The sequence below is a fragment of the Contarinia nasturtii genome, unplaced genomic scaffold (genome assembly GCF_009176525.2).
Source record: "Contarinia nasturtii isolate CC-2019 unplaced genomic scaffold, AAFC_CNas_1.1 Cnas_scaffold_285, whole genome shotgun sequence".
In the NCBI taxonomy this organism is placed as follows: domain Eukaryota; kingdom Metazoa; phylum Arthropoda; class Insecta; order Diptera; family Cecidomyiidae; genus Contarinia; species Contarinia nasturtii.
The window spans coordinates 4612544-4634117 of NW_022197640.1; the positions used below are offsets into that span (position 1 = coordinate 4612544).

Below are 21574 nucleotides of genomic sequence, written 5' to 3' on the forward strand. Positions count from 1 at the left end.
GGTTGATTTCATTCTCTCGGCATCTATTGGTAGCACCGATTTCGATGAGTAAGTTTTCTAAATATTTTTAGCGCTTGAAACAATAAGAGAGTATGGAGTATTGGAAGTGAGGCATTCACCATTCGTTTTGATTACGACTATTGCTTGTTGGTTTCCAATTGGATTTTGATTTATTTTTGTTAGCCCTTTTATGGCATTGCAACCCGAAAGCGAAGTTCTTACATTAGTATTGGCGCAACAACAGAAAACAAGGCTACCGATTCATGTAAGTGTTGTTCTTCGCTTCCGTCATTCGGTTACTTTATCTCGTTGATGGTGCTACTGGCATTCGCGTCCAGACACCATCGCGAGGATAAAGATTCAAAATGCATATTCGATGTGCATATACACGGCACACAATTACAGAACGGCAGATAACTGAAATGTTGTGTTCTATTTTTAAGTCGATATATAACCATTGTGTGTGCGCGCATATTGTACTGCATCGCAAACGGAAATGTGACATTTCGAAGCGAAAGTTGTTCTGCACACATATTCGTGTGTGCATATTGAAATAAACCGCATCATGAATGCTAATACTGAGTAAATCGAGTTCGTGTGCACTTCTTTATTTGCAAACTTATTTCCCTCTATGCTCCTTTTTTTCTTCTTTTGTTGCTGTTGTTTTTATTTTCGTGTGTTCTGATGTGATTGTCACCCGTAGGTAAAATTGTTGCCTCGCCTTGTTGTTGTTTCAGGTTCTCTGTAGCTCCGCCACCGCCACCACCACTTTCATCGCCGTTTCTGTAGCTGCTGCTGCTGCTCGTAAGAAACCACATTGCTGGAAAAATGTTTTTGTTCGAGCATTGCCATTGCCGTGTAAACGAACTAAACAAGCCATAAAACCGAAACAAAAATATTTCTACATGTTCAACAAGAGTTCGGGAATAAATAAAAAAAAAAGATGTGGCCAAAAACCTCTTGATTTGGTCCTCAAGCAAATAATTTATGGTTCGTTTTACTGACGAAGTATTTTAATATAATGAAATTCGTATGTTCTTAACAACCACAAAACTATGTCATATTCGCCCAAATGAAAATGACTTGGCGTCGCGTTTTGGAATAGCGCATGCATACTATATGCCAACGTAATGAATATAATTTTCTCTGTTGATTGTGCATGTACATTTATACGTATATGTAAAACATGGGCATTGGGCATTGAATGTGAATTTACTTTTAAAAATGTGTCTGTTTCGTATTTTGTGTGTTCATCATTATTTTGTCGTTTTTTTTTTGCGTTCATATCGTGCTCAGTTAACATGCTCGATACTTGTATCCATTCACAACAAATGCATATTTAATGTATGCGTTCAATGAAATTGATTATACATTTAGTTTTTGGTGTTTCATTTAAAATTCGTTGGTTGCATTCACTTTCGTGCGGTGAATGAAGAAAATTCGAGAAGAAAATAAAAATCGAAAAAAAAGGAGATGGAAAAATGTTTACGTTCAAATCGTTCTGTGGTTTACACCTCAACTAAATGCTAAATGCTTGAGCTCATTTCTACCGTAACAAAACATTAGTACCATACTTGGCGCACATGCTCAATATTTTTTATATTTACGTACTGCTTCCACTTAACATAACAACGTCTGCTCGCTCTTTCGCTCCTTCTCTCATACATATACGTTCACATACACCGAAAGATTTCTACGCATACAGTTGTCGACGAAGACGGCTGATGTTGACTTTCGGTAGACACTGCACAATAGTAGTCGGTTGTTTTCGCTTCATCTCGTTTTTTCAAGCGGTTACGAATCGGCAAGCGCTCATGTAGCGCGTTTCAGTGAACTGTCAAAAAAAAATATTCTTTTTAGTACATAACAATATCGTACAATGACAGTTCTCTTGCCATATCTATCTCACTCCGTCTATTGTTGTTTCTCAATTCTATTAGTTCATATGGCAAGCATTTACATTGTGTGTTTGATAGTGAAAAGTTGTGTTATGTTTTTCAATTAGAGACGAAAAAAGAGCAACATCAATTAAAATTAAATAAAAGTATTAAAATTTAAGAGAGAATACATCTTCGGCACGCGTATCAAATACAAAGTGTAGACAATTCGATAGAAGATTGAAGGAAGTGAGATTAAAATAAAAAAGAAAACAAACAAACCACAGAGACAGCCCTATTCATCAGACACAACATTTGTAAACAGCATTTGCAATTTAATTGCAAGCACTTGATAATGGTATTTTCAATGTTTTAATTGTTAAATATTTTGGTTTGTTCTCGATACGCTCTTCAGACAAAAATCAATCAAGAGAGAGAGAAAGAGATAGAAAAAACGAGAGAGAGGGAGACCGGTTTTATTTTTCAGCAATCAAAGAAATACCCACCCAAATTGTGTGTTTAAAATAAGGTTTTCGGTGACATTTCAGTTGTTAGCAATACAATAACACAATATTGTATTTCATGGGGTGATGAAGGCATATGCCTTATAATTTTCTGTGTATATTTGCATTTTATGAACAAAAAATAGTTACGATGCTCTCTTGCAAAGCGTAAAATGTAGGTTGTGTGTGCGATGCTCGACTTTCCAATTGTTTTTTTTTTTTGTGTATAGTTACATCTCTATTTGTGTCAAACTTATTTTCTTCTCATGCGCTCTTTTATTTCTGTACGGTAGGTTTTGGCGCATTCGCCTATACCAGCTGACAATTTCATTGTATTTATGCTTGTAACATGCAAAAAATAAAATAAAATTGCAATCTATAAATTATGATGTGCGATCCGATAAAATTTCAAACAAATGGCAAACGTATTCATTCATTTGTAGCGAAATTCAGTGCCTGTATCAAATGTCACACAGGTAATCGGTTTTAATTTTATAGCATGTTAATCCCAATAATTAATACGCGTAAGCATTTGAATACTTCGATGGTTTCAACAATTGAATATATAATATCGGTATATGAACAACAAACAACAGTTAAATAGCAACCGGAACTTTATAATTTACACCTGTACAAATTTGTACTTATGCATGTCAAATGGCATTTGTTTACTCAAAATTCTGAATTACTAATTCCTTTAGCTGTTTTATTCAAATTTCTTTCTTTTTCTTTTTCTACAACATTTACACACTCTTTTAATATTATCAATGTAAATACTTTTAAATTAGCTGCTAATCTAAACATCCACTTAAAACTATTTTTTTTAAACTTTAGTTAACTTTATATCCAGTGTTTTCATGAATTTTTGTGTGTCTTTGTGTTTCTCAGAATATTCTCAATAGATCTCAATCACAGTAAATTATTGTTGAAAATCAAATTGAAAACATAAAAAAAACATTTATATCGCTAATTTAATCTTGATTTTGGGAAATTCTTTGATTTTTTTATTCTGACACTTTCAAGTTTGCGATAAACCGGAATAAAAATTCAAAATAAAATTCTTTAGACGTAAGAAACATAAATGTAAGATTGTAGAAATTTATTAAATACATATCATTTTTTAGTGTGCGACAAATTTGTTTTGATGTCTGAAGACAATCTGGGATTAAGCTTGTTCAATTTTATTTCTCTCTGGAATTTTTTTTCGTTAATACCATAATTTGATTTTTTTCTGAATTTTCACTCAAAAACTCAATTTATGGCTGCATTCAAAAAGTCTCAGAGAGGAACAAAATCTGACAAGCCCAAACTGTATAAAAATGTTGCTCAAGTCTTCTTACGAGAGATTTCCCATCTCATATTGCATTTTAAATTCTTTGTCATTTTTCACGAATATGTATTTGGTTTGTTTGAAAAACTAAAGAATTTGCCAAAATTGTAATATTTAAAAAAATTGTTTCGATGATCTCATTACTGTGATTACATATATTTTGAATTTTAAACATACTTTAACTAACGCGCTATATCAGCATTTTACAAACATATTATTAATATGATATTTTTTTTACAAAGTTTGATCAATTGAATGTAAAATTACGGACAAATATATATATTATGAGATAAGATTAAGGTATTTTACCTGAATTGGTCGAATTTTTCTATGCAATTAAACAAAAACACCGTTTTGAAATTGATAAGCACATTTGTGATAAGGAATCAATTTAACAGTTTGGCCAAGGGCACTCTTCACTATGCCTTATCAGAACATATGTACCGGTGTATATACTATATAGTCGGTTAATTTGAGCCATTTTGACCGTCGCATGCAATTGCTTCGAACAAAATAGGACGAATCCAAATCGATTATAGTCAATTTTGCATTCAGACAACAAACGTCCCAAAATAGCCGAGAAGGAGCTGCTAAAATCACGGTCTAAACAGCCTCTGTTTATTTTAGAATCGAAAACTTGTACTGAATAATTCAGACATTTTATTGACTATTCATTTGAAATAACACGAGCTAGGACGTACGTTTCAATTTTGGGAAAAGAACAATTTATCGCTTTACAGTGGAACTCTAAATGTAGACCACTAAAATACAAAAATTGAACTCTACATTGGCAATAACACGTTGAAGAGCCAAATTTCTGACGTCACAAAATCGAAATGTCCCAAAGCACGCTATTTCGTGTCATTTAAAATGTATAGTCAACTCAATATATTTTAAATCGAAAGACAATGCCATCTAGTGGTCTAGTCGTCTCAGTGCAAGTTCTAAGAAAATGCCGTCTGTAGGCATCTCCTTTGTATGAAAACCAATTAACTTTGATCAACTTATGTTGTATAAAATGAAAATCTGTGGCATAGCTAGCGCCACTACGGGCAACTATAGAGTTCTAGTCAGTTGTTTGTAACTGAAGAAAAATCTTTTCACTAGTTTGCGGCAACTTAGTATAGATCACACGGAATTCCGTCGTGGCGCTAGCTGTGTGACACTTTGAACATTTATTTTTATTCTCAATCACTCAAATAAAACGGTGTTTCACCGGTGCAACGTGAAAGCTAGCACGTTTGAAGCAAGATATGAGTAAGCAGTGAGTTAAGTTCTTAAAACAAAAAATTGATGAAAACAATAATGTTTTTACAAAAATTAAGAGGTAGTACTATTAGCTATCTGAATATGCGCTGATATGCGCTCTCAGATGCCGGTACTCAGCATTGCGCAGTACAAAAGTCAACAGCCTGCAGTATGAATGTGTTTTTATTTTCATTCTCTTTTGTCCGCTCTTCAATTTTGAGTCTCTGGCTTGTATTCGACATGCTTGTCTTCTAGAGCACCAGCGTCTGCGAATATCATCGGTATTCAGATAGCTGACATACTGCTCTGCAAATATTCAGAACGAACACATTTTGAATAGTTTTAAAATTATGATGTATGTAATTTAGAATGTAAATAAATCATAAGCTACTTCCACCTCCGTTAGTGAATTGTGGTACAAAATATTGCTTGTTTACCAAATTGAATGCCATATGACAAGTGTCGGATATAAATTAACATGCTCAAATCGGCGAAAAATGTACAGTTTCCGGAACGATCAGAATGAAAGCAAAAGGAAATAGCATCTCATAGACTGTCATTCAAATCGTGCAAATTGCATCAGTCGTTAAAAGTTTTTTTCAAAAATATTTAGACATGTGATTTTACGGATATTCAAACGACACATTCATTTGTTGTACTGCTTAAAATGTGATACAAAGAAAAAACAACAATAATGTGCCCTAATATGTATAACAGAGATTCGTTTTCGAATAGCTATATGTGTAATAATTATTGTAAGACAAACTAACACACTGTACTATCGGTATGCGTTTGTAGATATCTTGGTGTGCTGTAAGCCATTGAAAAAACAAGCATGTCTAACCATATCATTGTAAGATGTCCGAATACAAATCTCTGGAATAGCAGAGATATTTCACAGTCTAAAAAGGATAATATAATTCTAACTACAAATACTAAGGCACAATTATCGGGCATTGTGCCACAATTCGTCAAATTTGATATGCAACTACATTTTAAAACTGGGAGTATTTTTTGTAGTTGTTTTAAAGCTGATGTTATGCCCGTAATATTTGAATTTTTTTTTTTTTAATCTCGTGTTATTTGATATTTTATTATACATATCCGAATGATTCTAATTTGATTGCTGCATCGTATGTAGGCAAACCAGTTCTGTCAATGATTTTGCTCATATCCATGCGAACAATGCCATTGTCACTGAGAACATTGAATTCAACGGGCGAATCTCTGTGACGTTGATGAGTGCATTGACATCTGCCCGAATGCATTTCCAACCTATTGGAGCCCATAAAAAGAACGAAATAAAATTTACCCAAATAGTTTATGACAATCTTTACAACGAACATACAATAAAATTTGGCAAAACAAAATCATTCTATACTCAATATTATTTTTCTTCTTACTTTGCTCATCTCAAATTGAATTCGTGCGCTTACATACCTTTCTGCATTGTTGTTGGCGTCCAGAGTGTTATTCTCATCAGTTGAAGTGGCAGAGTTGTTGCCATTTTCCTCTTCTTGAGTAGATGGATTTGCGTTTGTATCCATCGTCTCGCTGCTAATATTATTGCAATGCACCGAACAATTGTCGACACAACTACAGACCTTTTGCGCGCTATATGGCAACAAAATACAAAAACGAAGAGATTGAGTATGAGATTTTCTCTTTGAAATGTTAAAATTAATTAAGTTACAACAACAGCGTTTCAAGTTTATTTAAAGTGTACTTGAACCACTTAAATTGATTAAAAAAGGATTATCATTTGAGCTGCACACATTGTTAAAACTACATAGAACACTCAATTGAGTATATACAGTACATAGCCCATGAGTACAGAAAAAAAAATTATATCAACAAATATAAGAGTAAATGTACCGGCAAGTATTTTCATCGTTGGCATGATCTAAAACGCAGCATATCGACGACATTGATCCTTGGTAACTGGTGATTTCATTGCCATTATCATCGTAAGCGTTTCCATCCGTTGTTTGATTATTCTATTCATTCAAATGAAACCCAAACGACAAAAAAAGACGAATACGAATCGATTAAATAGATTTTGGTGGATACAAAGGCATGAAATTGGCTTCAGTTTCACTCTCGCTTAACTAAATTCCAAAACAAAAACCAACCGCAAAACTCACAGATTTTATCAACTAATTTGTGTGTACACAAGCTTACTTACCGCATCTGGTTTGCCATCGTTGCCGGTTGCTGTTGAATTTTCGGCAATGTTGTCATTTATGTTTGTGCCATCATCGGTTGAAGAACGGTCTGCATTTGATCGATTCAATTGGGAGTGTTCGCAGCATTTGGTGGATGTGCACATTTTTGCGTATTTATTTAAAATCGCTTTTTCGGCGGCCATAACATCATCGTACGATGGCGGTAAAACACTTTGAGCTGATTGTGTGTCACACAACGGTGCAAATGCTTCCGTTTCATAAAACTGTACATGCACAAAACATTCCGAAAAAAAGAACCCACCATGAATCATTAATAATTAATCAATGCGAATCTTCATTGAAGTTTCACACATTTGTGCTTCAACTTCATAAGAATACAAGATGCCATCAAAGAAAATAATCCTTTACCTGTTCAACGGTGTAAATGTCAACGTTTTGATTATTCGCTGCCTCCATTAAATGTCGACGGTAAAGTGCCATTGAATTTTTGTTAATAATCTTGTTGAAGCAGTAGCACACAACACACAACAATGTAATGGCGAATGATAGAAAAGCGCTGTGTTTTCGATGTTAAGCGATTAAATACACGAACAGAAAAAAAACCAAATCAAACAAAATTTTAAGTGCTTTGGTGCATTAAAACATGTCCCCGAACATGTTAACCGGAGTTATTTTGTATGTTGGGAAAAGATATATCAAACAAAAAAAAAAAAACAATTCTGTACGAGAGACCCAGATTTGTCATATCTCGAAATCTTTTCAAATAAAATTTAAATTTGATTTTACAAATGAACATTCCTACCGAATGCTAAACGGAAATATTTAGTTTAGCTTACAGAAAATGGCTTAAAATTAAATATTTTGTTATTATCATTTATTTAATAAGTTTCAAAGGCAACGTCATAGTGTGATTGGTCACAAATGCCATAAAAAAACAAAGATTTTAGGGCATAATTTCGATAGTGTACAGAGTTGTACATTTAATTGTTTCGGTATTCTGTGTATCTGTGTTAGTTTGATTCTTCTTTTTTATTCTAATGATTATTGTTGTTGTTGTTGATGTTATGAACACTTGTCGATAACAGTTGTGGGAAATGTGGCGTTATGCTTGTATTCGTATTTGTGCCTGTGCTCTTAGTACGTCCAGTAAAAAGGTATTTGGTTTTACGGCACATCCCCTACAACTACACCGATATGAACCTTATTTATGTCAGAATTTTTAATAAATCTTCGGCCCACAAAAATGACGTGTCTTTTATCTTGGCATTTTAAAATCGTAAACAAGTTGCTATTTAAAACTTTTGCTATTCGGCATTGAAAATGAAGACCTCGAATTTAATGTACCCTATAAAAGCTACACAGTTATCGTCTTTGATGTGGACAACAAGTAACATTTCAATCGATTCGCATTTTAATTGTTTAGTTTTCTCTACTCATTTCATTTAATAAAACTTTTATACCTTTTGTGAGAGAGAACCCTTTTCCCCTTCATGTTAAATTTCACAAATTTGACCATTGGTAATTGTTTTACTTACCCCCCAATAAAAACGTTGAAATGTTGTTGCAGATTGATTCCTCGATCGAAATTCGTTTCGTTTTGTTGTCGTTCATAGTATACGGTACGATTTCGCATTATACCATGTGAGCTAACTGCCGAAATTATTGCAATTCGTTGCAATGACATTTTTTCCTTGATTTTATTTTATTCGCGATTGGTTTTAATATCAACTTTTCAATCCAATCGTAAGAATGTTTTTTCAACTATTCAATCGTATCAATTCAATGTTTTTCATCAATTTTATTTTTTCACAAAAAAAAAAAACAACAAACAAACAAAAATTATGAATATAAGAATGGTTTCTTTCAATGGTTGATGACTCAATTGGTTAACAATGAGCACAAGTCCCTTTGCGAGTTGAATTATATGGTTATTGCGTATCAAATTCTAATCTATAACTGACTTTTTATATGACCATTCGACTAAAATGTTACACACTAGTCACCGGTTTACGTAAAACTAATCATACTTTATTCATTCTTATTAAAGTGGATTCGTGTTCATCGCGTCAAATGAAAAGGAAAAAAAACCATTTTCCCATTTTCATTTTATACACGGAGTGTTGCACGCAAGGAACTTTTAACATTTCGAAATGATTCGCCTATTTTAGTACATAAACCAGTGTATATATTTGTTAAAACTTGATATTGTGTTCGTGTTTTTCATTCTTCCGTCCCTGTCTTCCTACATTTCTTTTGTTCTCTTTCTTTGTCTTCCTCTAGCACCCCTTCTCCGTTCACTTTTTCGATATTGTGTACACGGCTTTTCCAATAAAGCACACATAATTACCACCAAAGCTTTTTGTTACTACATTCAATCCATTTGAACAAACATACATTTCATTTTATTTTTCGAACAAATAATTTTTAGTTTGGAATATCTAAATTATTGATATTCGGTGACTTTGTTAATTTTGTTCTATTTTTTTCTCTTTAAATATCATTTCATTTACGTTGTAATTAATCAATTAAGATGCCATCATGGGACTTGGAAGACTGAAAAAACTTTTATTTTTGTAAGTTTGTCAGCGAAAGCAAAACAATATCGTACATGAATTATTAGACATTAGTTGTTCTCTGAGTTCGAGCTCAACAATGGAATACATATATGGCATTTTGAAAGAATTGAGTAAAATCGATTTGTTCTTTTGATTGATTGCATAATTTGATATTTCATTGGTAAGGATGTCATCGAATTTCGAAAGTAAATTTCATGAGAGTTGGAAGTGTTTTTGTTTTCTTTTCATAGTTAAAGTAGTTCGTGTGCATTTTCCAACTAAATAAATTTCATTGAAATTGTTTTCAGGTTTCTAGTCAAAATACCGGCTAAATACAAAATGACGGCATTACCAACATCTCTGCGGCGTACGCTGCTCGCTCTATTGGGCTTTACAGTAACGATCTTTATAATGGTTTTTTATTGGAATCAGAATCCACCGCGACCAGCGGCATTAACGCTAAATTCAATTTTTACAAAAGTTGATGTGCCAACGTACGTAAATCAATTTAATATCCGTTTTTTTTAATTTAATCATTAAACTGTTTAACAATCATCGATTTTCCATTTTCAGTCCGCTTGAAAGATCCTGGACCTATCGATGTGTTGGAGATCGATGTGTTCGGGAACATTATCCAGCTGGCACAAAGCGTATACCATTCATGAGCTGTGCAATGATCTGTGGCACATCAAATATATGGCCAATGCCCACAGGCAAAATATCACTTAGTAGTCGGTCGTTAACATTCAAATCAAATCAATTGCAATTCGATGTAAAAACAAAATTTAGCGAGGCCAAACAATTGCTGATTAGTGCATACAATGTGTTTCTATTCGATTTAAAATCGCTTGAGCAACAACATGCTCATCACACTCGCACACAAAGTGATTTATATAAAAACAGTATTAATGACAACAACAAACATCAAAAGAACGGTGAAAAGACGAGCGATGACATGGATGAGCCGCAGGCAAACAGTGCAAATGTAGATGAAAATGCAAAACAGAGCTGTGATATTAATAAATTTATTATAAATGCCGAGATTCAATCGATTGGCGATGTTTTTTTAAATATTGATACGAATGAAAGTTACGAGTTAAATGTGACAAGTATGAATAATTTTCCACATTTCTTTTCTATTGATTTTTTTTTCAAAATGACGACGATTTTATTAATTAAATTATTGATTTACTAGATTTTAATGGAAACGTGCATGTTCAATTAAAAGCGAAATCATTTTTTGGCGCTCGACATGGTTTATCAACACTGCAGCAATTAATTTGGTTCGATGACGAAGATAATTTACTTAGAGTTTTAAGCACAGCCCAAATAATCGATGAGCCCAAATTCAGGTACATTTTTCATTCCCGATGGCATCCCATGATGTCATGTGAAAAGTTCTTCTGATTTTTTTTTGTAAATTGTCTACAAAACTTGTTATCGTTTTGATACAGATATCGTGGTTTTATGTTGGACACGTCACGAAATTATTTTTCAATCGAAACGATAAAGAGAATAATTGTCGGTATGGCTCATGCGAAACTCAATCGATTTCATTGGCATATAACCGATTCACAAAGTTTTCCATACATGTCGAAAGCATATCCACAATTAGCCAAATATGGAGCATATTCGAGCAAAGAGATATACACTGCCGATGACATCAAACACGTAGCCGATTTTGCACGTATCCGGGGCATTCAAGTACGGAAAAGTTTTTCAGCTTTACAATTCACCAAGCTCTTTGCTTGTTTTTTTTTTTTTTATTGTTTAGTTTTCTCAAGCAATTTATTTTATAAATTTTCCCATAGATCTTGCCTGAAATTGATGCGCCAGCACATGTTGGAAATGGTAACATATTGACATTTAGAAGTTCAAAAGTTCTTTGCATACCATTTTGGTTTCATTTATAAATTGATTTTTGGTTTTGCAATTTACATTTATAGGTTGGGATTGGGGACCAAAATATGGAATGGGCGAACTCGCGATGTGTATCAATCAACAGCCGTGGAGTTTCTATTGCGGTAACATCCAAAATATATTACTCTGTCACCTCACATCGCTCTAGCGCATTAATCTTCTCTTTTTTCTGTATTATTCAATTAGGTGAGCCACCGTGTGGCCAACTAAATCCAAAGAACAATCATACATATTTGGTGCTGGAGAAATTGTATAATGAACTCATTGAATCGACTGGTTTAACTGATGTCTTCCATCTTGGTGGCGATGAAGTAAATTTAGAATGCTGGAGCCAATATTTTAATGACACTGATTTGCGTTCATTGTGGTGTGATTTTATGCTACAAGCATACCAAAAATTAATCAAAGCCAATAAAAATACAGCGCCAAAAATTGTTGTGGTATGGAGTAGCGGTTTGACCAGTTCGCAGTGTTTATCGCGGCATAATTTTGCGGTTCAAGTATGGGGCGGCAGCACGTGGCAAGAAAACTATGACTTAATTATGAATGGATTTAATGTCATTGTGTCACATGTTGATGCATGGTATTTAGACTGTGGATTCGGTAGCTGGCGATCAACTGGTGAAGGCGCATGTTCGCCGTACACAATATGGCAACGTGTTTATAAACACCGTCCATGGGATCGAATGCACTTGGATCCCATTAAAATGAAGCAGGTTTGTTCGATCGATATCACTGACAACTTAGTCGATACATTTTTGAAGTGAAATTCATTTGCTTACACAGATTCTTGGTGGAGAGGCGTGTTTATGGACAGAACAAGTAGATGAGGGTAATATCGATTCTCGAATTTGGCCCAGAACTGCTGCATTCGCTGAACGGTATTACGTGTACAATAAATTTTCGTTAAATCAAATTTTGAGATGTTTTTCTTTGTTCATTTTGTTTAGGTTATGGTCTGATCCCGGTGATAGCAATGATTTGGATATTGTGCCGAAAGAGACATTTAGCCGCCTCTCAATATTTCGCAATCGACTAGTGGAATACGGTTTGGAAGCTGAACCAATGTTTCCAAAATATTGTGCCCAAAATCCAGATGAATGTTTGTGATTTATTGCATTCGAATGAGATGGGGAGAGGGGATGTAACCGACTATTTATTATTCCTCAATCTATTTTCTCCGATACCAATAAAAATAAATGTGTTGATTGTTTGAATCATTTTGAAGATGTAATCGTAATGCGCATCGGTTACGACTGCAATTTGCGCACCTAAAAACCGATATTAGACTTTTAATGGAAACACACTTATAGCCTGATAAAAACAAGCAAATTACTGTTTTTTTCATCTTTATTTCACCTGATTGTACAATACTTTGAGTTGGCCATTTTGATATCATGTGTACATATTTATGGAATGAAATTAATTAATCCAAGCCGATTATTGAAGCCAATATTTCTTTCGAAAAAAAAAAACAAACAAAACGCATTTTCAAACACAAAATTCTCTATTATTTCCACATCATTTATTACCTTTTATTTATACGTTTTTAAAGATGAGAGATTGATTTCATTGCGTTCATTCCAATTTAAGAAATTTATTTATTTTGTTTTTGTTTGTTTTGTCGAAAACTATAAATCCTTTTTTATATAAATACTTACGGTTTATTTTCGTAGCAATCGATTCAAAAAAAAAAAAATCTGCCAACCCCGAACGATTACTTGGAACATTTAATGGGACAGTGAATGATGATGAGAAAATCTTTCCCTAATGTATTCTTATTTGATTAATGCCCAAATTCAATCACATAAAATGAAAATAATGAGAAAATAGAAAACAGATCTAGATTGATTTGTAATACATTTACAAATTCCGAATAACCTATTCCCTTTATGTATCTATATCATTATAAATAACATATTTTTATGGATTCGTTTTGATTCTATGATGTTAGATGTAAATTATAAGTTGTAAATTTTGTTATCGGTTTCAAATTTCATAATAACATACAGAAACAAAAAAAAAAATGTGAAAAAAAGTTCGGTTTTATGACATGCGAACAAAATCTATATCTTATGGCATAAGAAAAAAAAATATCTGAGCATGCAATTTTTATTCGGATTGTTTAATCAACTTTTTTTTGTATCAAAATTAGAGAATGAAACTGAAGAAATTTTAAATTGTTCAAAACTAATTAAATATTAAGATGATAAAAGACACCACGAATAATTATAGAATTGTAAATTATCATTAATTTGAATGATATTCTGAGAATGAATTTCTTATTTGGCATTTTTGGAGCGAATGTATTATTTTTTTATATAATTCAAAATCAAAATTAGCAATCAACAAAATGTTTCACATGATGTTAGAATAAGGTGTTATTAAATATGGTGCCCGGACAAAGAGAGATGTTTTGATGATTTCTTGATCAGGGACCAACAATGAATGAAATAACGACGAATGAACATTAACAAAAAAAATAAACCATTTAAATTTACTAATTTATTTTTATTAATTCTATTTAATTTATTCACATTTGACTTTAGATAGCTTAATATTCCTGATCAACGGGTGTGTCGTTTCACTTGTATAAATTAAGCGCCTATATATATATCTCACATCTATCAAGTGCGATGCTTCATTCGATGATACACGTACATGCGTCAGCAAATTGACGCTCAATTGAACGATTTAATGGTTTTCTCTTCGACTTCTACCATTTTTTTCGACAATTTTATTGCTTCGGTTTCGGTTGTTTCGTAAATGGTTTTTTCGCTTCGATTACTATCACGATTGAATATCAGCTTTTGAATGATGGAAAATGGCATTTCGATCAGCATACACACGAAAAATGATAAAACATAGGAGGTGACAAAGGCGGACACTGTGTTATCATACTATGAATGAAATCAGAAAAAAGATTTGTTTTTTTGGTCATTTTAAATATATTTGATGAAAAAAACACATTTCAATTGAACAAAGAGAGTGAAGGAAACGATACTCACCACTCGAAAATCGTCGGTGAAAAATGGATGACGCATGCTACCGTACGATGCACGAATCACCGATGGATGAATTAGATAGGCACCAAAAGTCAAACGACCCATCGTTCGGAATACTTGCATTCGCAATATATTCTTGAACACCCCTGAAACATCGACATAAAAGGCCAAACATTAAATATACATGAATATACATAATTTCAATGTTGAACACAATAATTTTCTTACATCCTGTATTCAAAGCGGAGCCAAGCACAAGCGTTGCACCAAATACTCCCCATAAACTTTTCATAACAGCAGCATAGATAGCAATCCAAATGGCCGGCTTTTCAAAGTTATTTGCGTAGAAAAGTGCGCCGGAGTAAAGACCCAAAAATGCTATCGGCAATAAACTGTACCAAAGTACTGGCAATACCTAATCCAATATACATGATTTCAATAGAATGTCAATCAACAATTTTTTTAGCAATATGACTTCTTCACACACACACACGCACACATACCTTTGACTTGGTTAAATCGATGTGTCCTTGTTTATGCTTACAATAAAGTAGGCCAGCTATCATTCCGAGCACAAAACTGCCCATATTCGTATAGAATGGAATGTAAATCGTTTGATATTGTTCATCGTACCAATGTGCATATCTGGTCGTTCTACAAGTGACACATAAATTATTTAATGTTTTTTTTAACTCAAATGTTGTCAATTTTCTTTTCGACTGATTTAATACGTACTCTGGTGATGCCATAAATGTGCCTTCAAAACTGTAGCGATATGTTATTATGGCGGGAATCAAAAATGAAATCGCAAATGTTGTGCCAAATACCATTTTTGTCCACTTTGTGAACTTCCAAATAATCATTTGAATGAGTGTTCCCACTATGACCAGCTGAAAATCGGCTGCCAAATACCATGCATGTTGCATACACTTCATAGCGAAATAATCAAAATTAGATGGTTTATATAATAAAGTTTTTCTTTTGAGGGAGAGGAATGTCTTTTCATCACTTACCGGTTCACGAACATTTACAAAATTATTGATGTAAAGCAGATTCGTCCACCAATTATTACGACAGGCAAGACGCTCCGCATCGGCTAAATTGGAAATAAATATTTGTTTAAAAAAAAACCATTTCGAATTATTGTAAATGTCTTATTTTTCACCTAAAATGGGCCACGATGGTCCTTCACGCAGTTTATACAAGAACGTTGCATTAAACAGCAAAATGAATGTGTAGACGGGCGTATATCTGAATGAAACATAATTTGATTATGCAAAAGAGATGCTTTATCAAAACCATTTCCATATCAATTTACCTCAGGTATCTATAGATGATGGCCTTCCAAAAGAATGAAAATTTGAATTTATATTTCTCACGCAAATCCACAAACTGTATTGCAATGAGGAAACCAGTAATTGCAAAAAATGATTGTAGAGCATTTGCACCATTGATAATAATCATGTGACTTGTGATGAAATATTTCTGTTAAAATCCAATGGGAATAACTTAATCACAATTTTTGATTGCGAACATAAAATTAAATCTACTCACTTGTTCGATATAATATGGATTTAGCTGGGGGCACATATTGTTGGCCAATGCACAATGTGCACATATCACACCGAACATGCATATCGTCCGAAAGGCATTTATCGATCGCAGATCTCTGGACAGTTCCGAATTTTGTGTCTCAAGTGTCAGTTTGTACCAATTTCTCGGAAGCGAAAAACAAAGCAACAACGTTGTTACTGAAATATCAAAGTCAACAATACAATTCCGGGAAAATTAAGCGCATTTGCGGAAATAAAACGTCGAAAATGATAATTTTGGTATCTATTTGAATTGATCGTTACAATGACGTTACGATGAAATATGCTATGCACTAGGTTATTCATGTTCAATTATTCGGAACCTTGTTTATCTATACTCTATTGAAGGTATCCCTATCAAATAAACTGTCTCCATCTCTCTTTATGTGAGAGGTCATCAACAATGACGCTTTAAAAAAAAAAAAATAGTCAAACACATGTTTAAAACGTAATAAAACCTTATTGACCGCAAATGTCATAAGTTTAAGTCTGAATCTATATATAGATATAAATAAATCTGACCAACTATTGTAGTCAAGCACAATTTAATTTGAGCAAATTGGCTAAAGCATAACCTTTGGGTTGGTTCGTTGAAACAAAATTTACATAAAAAATTATGAATCAAGAAAAACACAAATTTTATGTATGAAACTTAACAACCAAAATATTCGGTTTGTCAATCGGTCAAAAGAAAACCGTACTTACATCCGGTGTTATCAACAGGGCGCTTGTAATGTTCACGATTGCATAAGTGGGGTAAATTATTCCTCTTCAAATGAAAATCATAACTGGTTGATAGCACCACCAAAATGGCTAATACAGTACAAAGAATTACGAAGATAACATCGAGACTATCTGAAAGTGAGAAAATGTGACAACGAAATTAGAAGAAAATTCGATTCAATTCGATTGAATTGTTTGTTGTATACCATATGTTGATTGGATATTGTCCTTGTTCGTAATGCAATATCGAATCTGTGATTGAGCCATTAAACCGTACTGTTTGCGCAGTTCATAGTTCACACATTCGGTGGCATATTGGTAGTATCGTGCACGATCAGCAAGGGCACGTGTATGAAAATTTGGATCCTTATAAATTTCTGTGTCATTGTAAAAGTTTTCAATGTAATACGATTTCCTGGTATCATAATCGAAGTAATTCATTTGTTTCTTGCACCAATTCATACAAATGCCACGCGACAATCGATCATGGCGATAGATACGTTTCCTATCCGATGAATATTTCTGTAAAATTATCAACACGTTAAAGAGTTATTAGTTCTCTCTCGCTCAGCACACTATTTCCGTTTTATTTCATGGACGCATCAATAAAATCAAAAATACGTTCACCACAATAACATTCTGTTCTGTTCACACTAGTTAATTGCAAAATGCAAAGTTTAGAGCAATACTTGCGATAGAATTATTGTTTTTGTTTGTCATGGTAGCAGCAATAGTAATATTTAAAACAAGTGATGGTGCATTTTTTTCTCTCAGCGTGTAGTGCGAAAACTATCTGTTGAAAATGGTCCTTGCAAAAAATTGCAAAAGAAAATAATAATGAGCTTTGCGTGTATTAATTGATTGTGACAAATCTTCAGTTTGTGAAATATCAATCAAACTGCGAATATGAAATATTCAAACAGGTTTCGTGCTGAATTTTGGATTAGTTTACAATATTTATAGTTATGTACCGTATTAAATGATCGCAAGACTTCATACCCGACAAAAACGTTTTTATCACTTCATAATTCATATTTTCAATTTATTCGCCGTCTGATCACAGACAGACTTATAACAAAAAAACGAAAACAATTTCTATAGAAAATTGACAATGTTCACCCGCCGAAGTTGTTATGAATGCGTAATTCCTGGTGTAAATAGTTTATTTTGTTAATGATTTCATTTTTGATAGGCTTAGATAAGTTTATTAGAAAAAGATGTAAACAATTTTTCGAATGGAGAAAAAAGTGCAAGAAATCGCATGTAAACTATCCATCTGAATATATTTCGTTGCATTTTAGCATTAATTCTTTCCCTCATTTGAAATGAGTGCATGTTTATTTCGTTATCTTGAGAATTCCATTGCATGCACCAGACGATTCATAATTTCGCGATTAGTGTAAACAGGTCTTGTTTTTATTGGTTGGAAAATAAATGATCGCACGATAAAAAAAGCACAACACTCTAAATGAAAATTAAACGGAATTCGAAATGAACGAGATGAGTTTTATTCTTGGGGTGAACTACGAAATTTCATTAGATGAGACATTCATCAACTATACTAGAAGCAACTGGAAGCAACTAGAAGCTTGTAATATCAGATAATAGAATGAATTATAATAAACTAATGCATCGCCCCAATAAAACCAAGTTAAATGAAAAATTTATCACATTTAGACGTTACGTACATTGATGATATTCCAAATGTCTGAGCTTTCATTGGGCTTGATCAGTGAGGTAACCATACAAAATGTGGCGGTTGCGCCTTCGGGTATATCAAGAAAACACCTATCATAGTCATCCATTCGTGCCATCGGCGGCATTCTTAAATACTCTGTCACTGTTTTGGTTTAGGAAAAAAAATAAGATAAAAATGAATCTACTTTACCAAGTTTTTTCACTTTATTGTGCCAGAAGCAATTCTTTTCACGTTGATTTTGTTTCTTTCAATTGTGTTACATTTGGATCAAGTTTTTTTTAAATAAAAACTAGTCGATAACTCACTGTTAAAAAGATACGCCTCCGCATATTGACTGCTTAAACAAACCACGAATAAAAACGACAGCAGCAACCTGTGCATATTTTATTATTTACAAAATTTCTATATCCCGAATTCAATTGTGAATTTGTGATAATTTAATTAAAACTACACTATGTTCCAATACGAATAAATAAAAGTAAAAAAAAAAGCACACACAGAGAGATGAATCCTCAAAATTGTGCCAAGAGAGTTTTCTCTGTCGGTTAGAATTCGTCAAGATCGCTAAGAAGACTGATCACTTGAAACAATGCTTGAAACGATTGTTTCGAACAGAATCATGCCAGGAATACAACCGACTTCTTTATTTGTTGTGAATGCTATTGTTTGTAAGTCCTCTAACCGACTTTATCACTGAGAGCTGTGAGATGCTGTTGTTTGTATTACGAAATATCAAATACATAGAAACAATACGCTATTCTCAACAAACTGTTCTTGGCCATGTAGTTATCCACATGGTGGTGCTGTAGCACCCTTGTACATTACAATTAAATGTCGCGCCGGAACTGTACAACTCTTGTAAACAATTACACTGAGCAAAAAAAAAGTAACGCACACACACGAGCAAATCGAACGAAAGACGAAAAATGACATTAGGATTTTCCAGATAATAATATATCATTAGTTCTTAGAAAAAAAAAACATTGAATCATATTGTTGCGTTGACAATCTTCTATTATCAGCAGAGCAAAACGAAAATAAAATACATGGCTTTTCGTTGCAATTATCAATCGAAACAAATATAAACCGAATGATCTTGTATCGATACAATGAGTATGAAGTTTTTGGTGAAACATTAGAATCGTGAAGGTCAAAATCCAAAGAGCTATGTTATTATTTCGACTATTTATTTGCTGGTTTCGGTACATCTTTCCATCGTTTTGTACTATTATTAAAGATAGGTTTAATTTTTATTACCATACATCGTCGTTTGCTACAAACGAAAAAAAAAGAATGGTTTGTTTTCGATTGAATCCATATATAAAAATGTACAAACCAATTTCGATGGATTGATATGTCCAAAAAAATTTAAAACTTCTTTTGATTTCAATTAAAATGTAAACTTTAGAGAAATACTGGCATCTTTTTTTGGTTTCTTAAGTCTATCATGTTATGGACGTTTAAATTTTCTATGAATGTATATCGATGAAAGAAGTCATTGCTGTTGTCGTTGTTGTCAAATTTCGTGTACTTCAACTCATGTCGAACAAAATTGAAAAAGAAAAAATTGAAATTCTAGTTTCTAATTTGTTAGTAAATTAAATGGTACATTTGTTCCAATAATCAAATAATTGGTTTGAGATTGGGTCTGCTTCATTAGAAGTATCGATTGATGTTTGTTTATTGTTGTTTGAATTGTTGTTATTAAATTTACTCGATTGCATTAGTATGCTTGCCTCTAATTAGCTCCTTGTGTGTGTATTCATGATCACGATAAGTTTTTGTTATGATCGCCGGCCGATTATCATAATAATTTAGCAAAAAAAAAAAATCACGATAATTATCATACAGTAACTTGGATCCGGAAAAAGCGTGAACAGTTATTCTCATTTTGGTGCATTGGCTGTTAGAATCATCAAATAAATTGCAGTAAGACGTTTGTCGTCATTATTATCATCAGCATCATAGACGTCTATAGTACACAATCACCTGGGAACGATTTGTGCAATTAACCCAATTGAACCTGTGAGTTTGATGTATTCATATATTCGTTTGCCTGTTCGTGTCACTTTGTTCGAGCACACTTTGTAGCGCAACGAGCGTGTGCTGGCTGGTGCAATTATCTCTCGTTCTCCTTCTCTCCGATGTCTCAGACGCGCAAATGTCCAAAACAAACAATATTTACAACATTCCGATTATTATTATGTCTTTGTAATATTTGTCCGTAACAGTAATTAGTACTTGTTCAAACATGCGATCATTTTCCAACGATCTGGCTTTCGATGTAAAATCTTGCCACAACACAAAACAGTTCACAGTTGATTTACGTGAATGCTCACTCAATTTTTCAATATAAAATTGACAATATATCAATGTTTCGTTCAGTTTTGCACGTCATAAATGTGGAAAAGCTTTCGTTTTTTTATTGCCAATGACATCTATTCCATCACAACATTAAAAAAAAAAAAACAAATCCGCCCGATGATCAGTTCAATAAATTAGTAGAAACATCAAAATAATTCAATAATTGGCACTTTAACATTCGTCATCTTAAGTGTTTATGGAATACTATAAATCTAAGATGCATTCATTTGCCGATTACTTAATTAATCCATAGAAGACTATTTGCCAACATCAATAAAATCGATTGTACTCTATTACTTTTATTAGCGTTTCTAATAAGAAGAAATCCTTTATAAGTGAACCATGAACTTTCGCCATTTTCACGAAACTTTCACTCTCCAAAATCTGTTTACAGGTTTCGTCCAAAGACCATGATGCTTCCATAGCGCCATAAATGAAAATATGTTAAGTTGCCCATTAAAAGAAAGAAATCATATCGACACAACAGAGTCATTGTTTTGACAATGTGACAAAAGGTGCAACACAAAGTAGAAGTTAAAAACGTTCACGAAAGAGAAAACCACACATTTTTT

At 33.1% G+C, this 21574-nt stretch overlaps 3 protein-coding genes across 6 annotated transcripts; 1 reads left to right on the forward strand and 2 right to left on the reverse strand.

Moving 5' to 3' along the window:
* The first annotated feature begins 1875 nt into the window (after window positions 1–1875).
* LOC116337360 (probable beta-hexosaminidase fdl) lies at window positions 1876–14127 on the forward strand. 4 transcript variants are annotated; one of them, XM_031761838.1, is made up of 12 exons: window positions 1876–2235; window positions 2674–2856; window positions 9675–9717; window positions 10008–10193; window positions 10273–10808; window positions 10895–11051; window positions 11154–11403; window positions 11511–11550; window positions 11646–11723; window positions 11806–12335; window positions 12406–12500; window positions 12570–14127. In XM_031761838.1, exons 2-12 carry the CDS (start codon window positions 2766–2768, stop codon window positions 12727–12729), a joined length of 2166 nt encoding a protein of 721 aa, XP_031617698.1. In that variant the 5' UTR covers window positions 1876–2235; window positions 2674–2765; the 3' UTR covers window positions 12730–14127. The 4 variants fall into 4 exon arrangements, with proteins under 4 accessions (XP_031617698.1, XP_031617699.1, XP_031617701.1 ...); XM_031761839.1 differs by lacking the exon at window positions 2674–2856 and having other exon boundaries at window positions 1877–2235; XM_031761841.1 differs by lacking the exons at window positions 2674–2856; window positions 9675–9717 and having other exon boundaries at window positions 1877–2235.
* LOC116337362 lies at window positions 3152–9119 on the reverse strand. The gene is made up of 6 exons (XM_031761843.1): window positions 8680–9119; window positions 7553–7700; window positions 7144–7407; window positions 6834–6955; window positions 6399–6572; window positions 3152–6233 (listed from the first exon to the last, which is right to left on the reverse strand). The coding sequence occupies exons 1-6, from the start codon at window positions 8826–8828 to the stop codon at window positions 6053–6055; spliced, it is 1038 nt and encodes a 345-aa protein (XP_031617703.1). The 5' UTR covers window positions 8829–9119; the 3' UTR covers window positions 3152–6052.
* LOC116337361 (nose resistant to fluoxetine protein 6-like) lies at window positions 14110–19311 on the reverse strand. The gene is made up of 13 exons (XM_031761842.1): window positions 18944–19311; window positions 18628–18779; window positions 17146–17461; window positions 16922–17071; window positions 16179–16375; window positions 15943–16109; window positions 15790–15875; window positions 15638–15720; window positions 15360–15553; window positions 15128–15278; window positions 14853–15039; window positions 14628–14770; window positions 14110–14519 (listed from the first exon to the last, which is right to left on the reverse strand). Exons 1-13 carry the CDS (start codon window positions 19017–19019, stop codon window positions 14301–14303), a joined length of 2121 nt encoding a protein of 706 aa, XP_031617702.1. The 5' UTR covers window positions 19020–19311; the 3' UTR covers window positions 14110–14300.
* Window positions 19312–21574: the final 2263 nt, after the last annotated feature.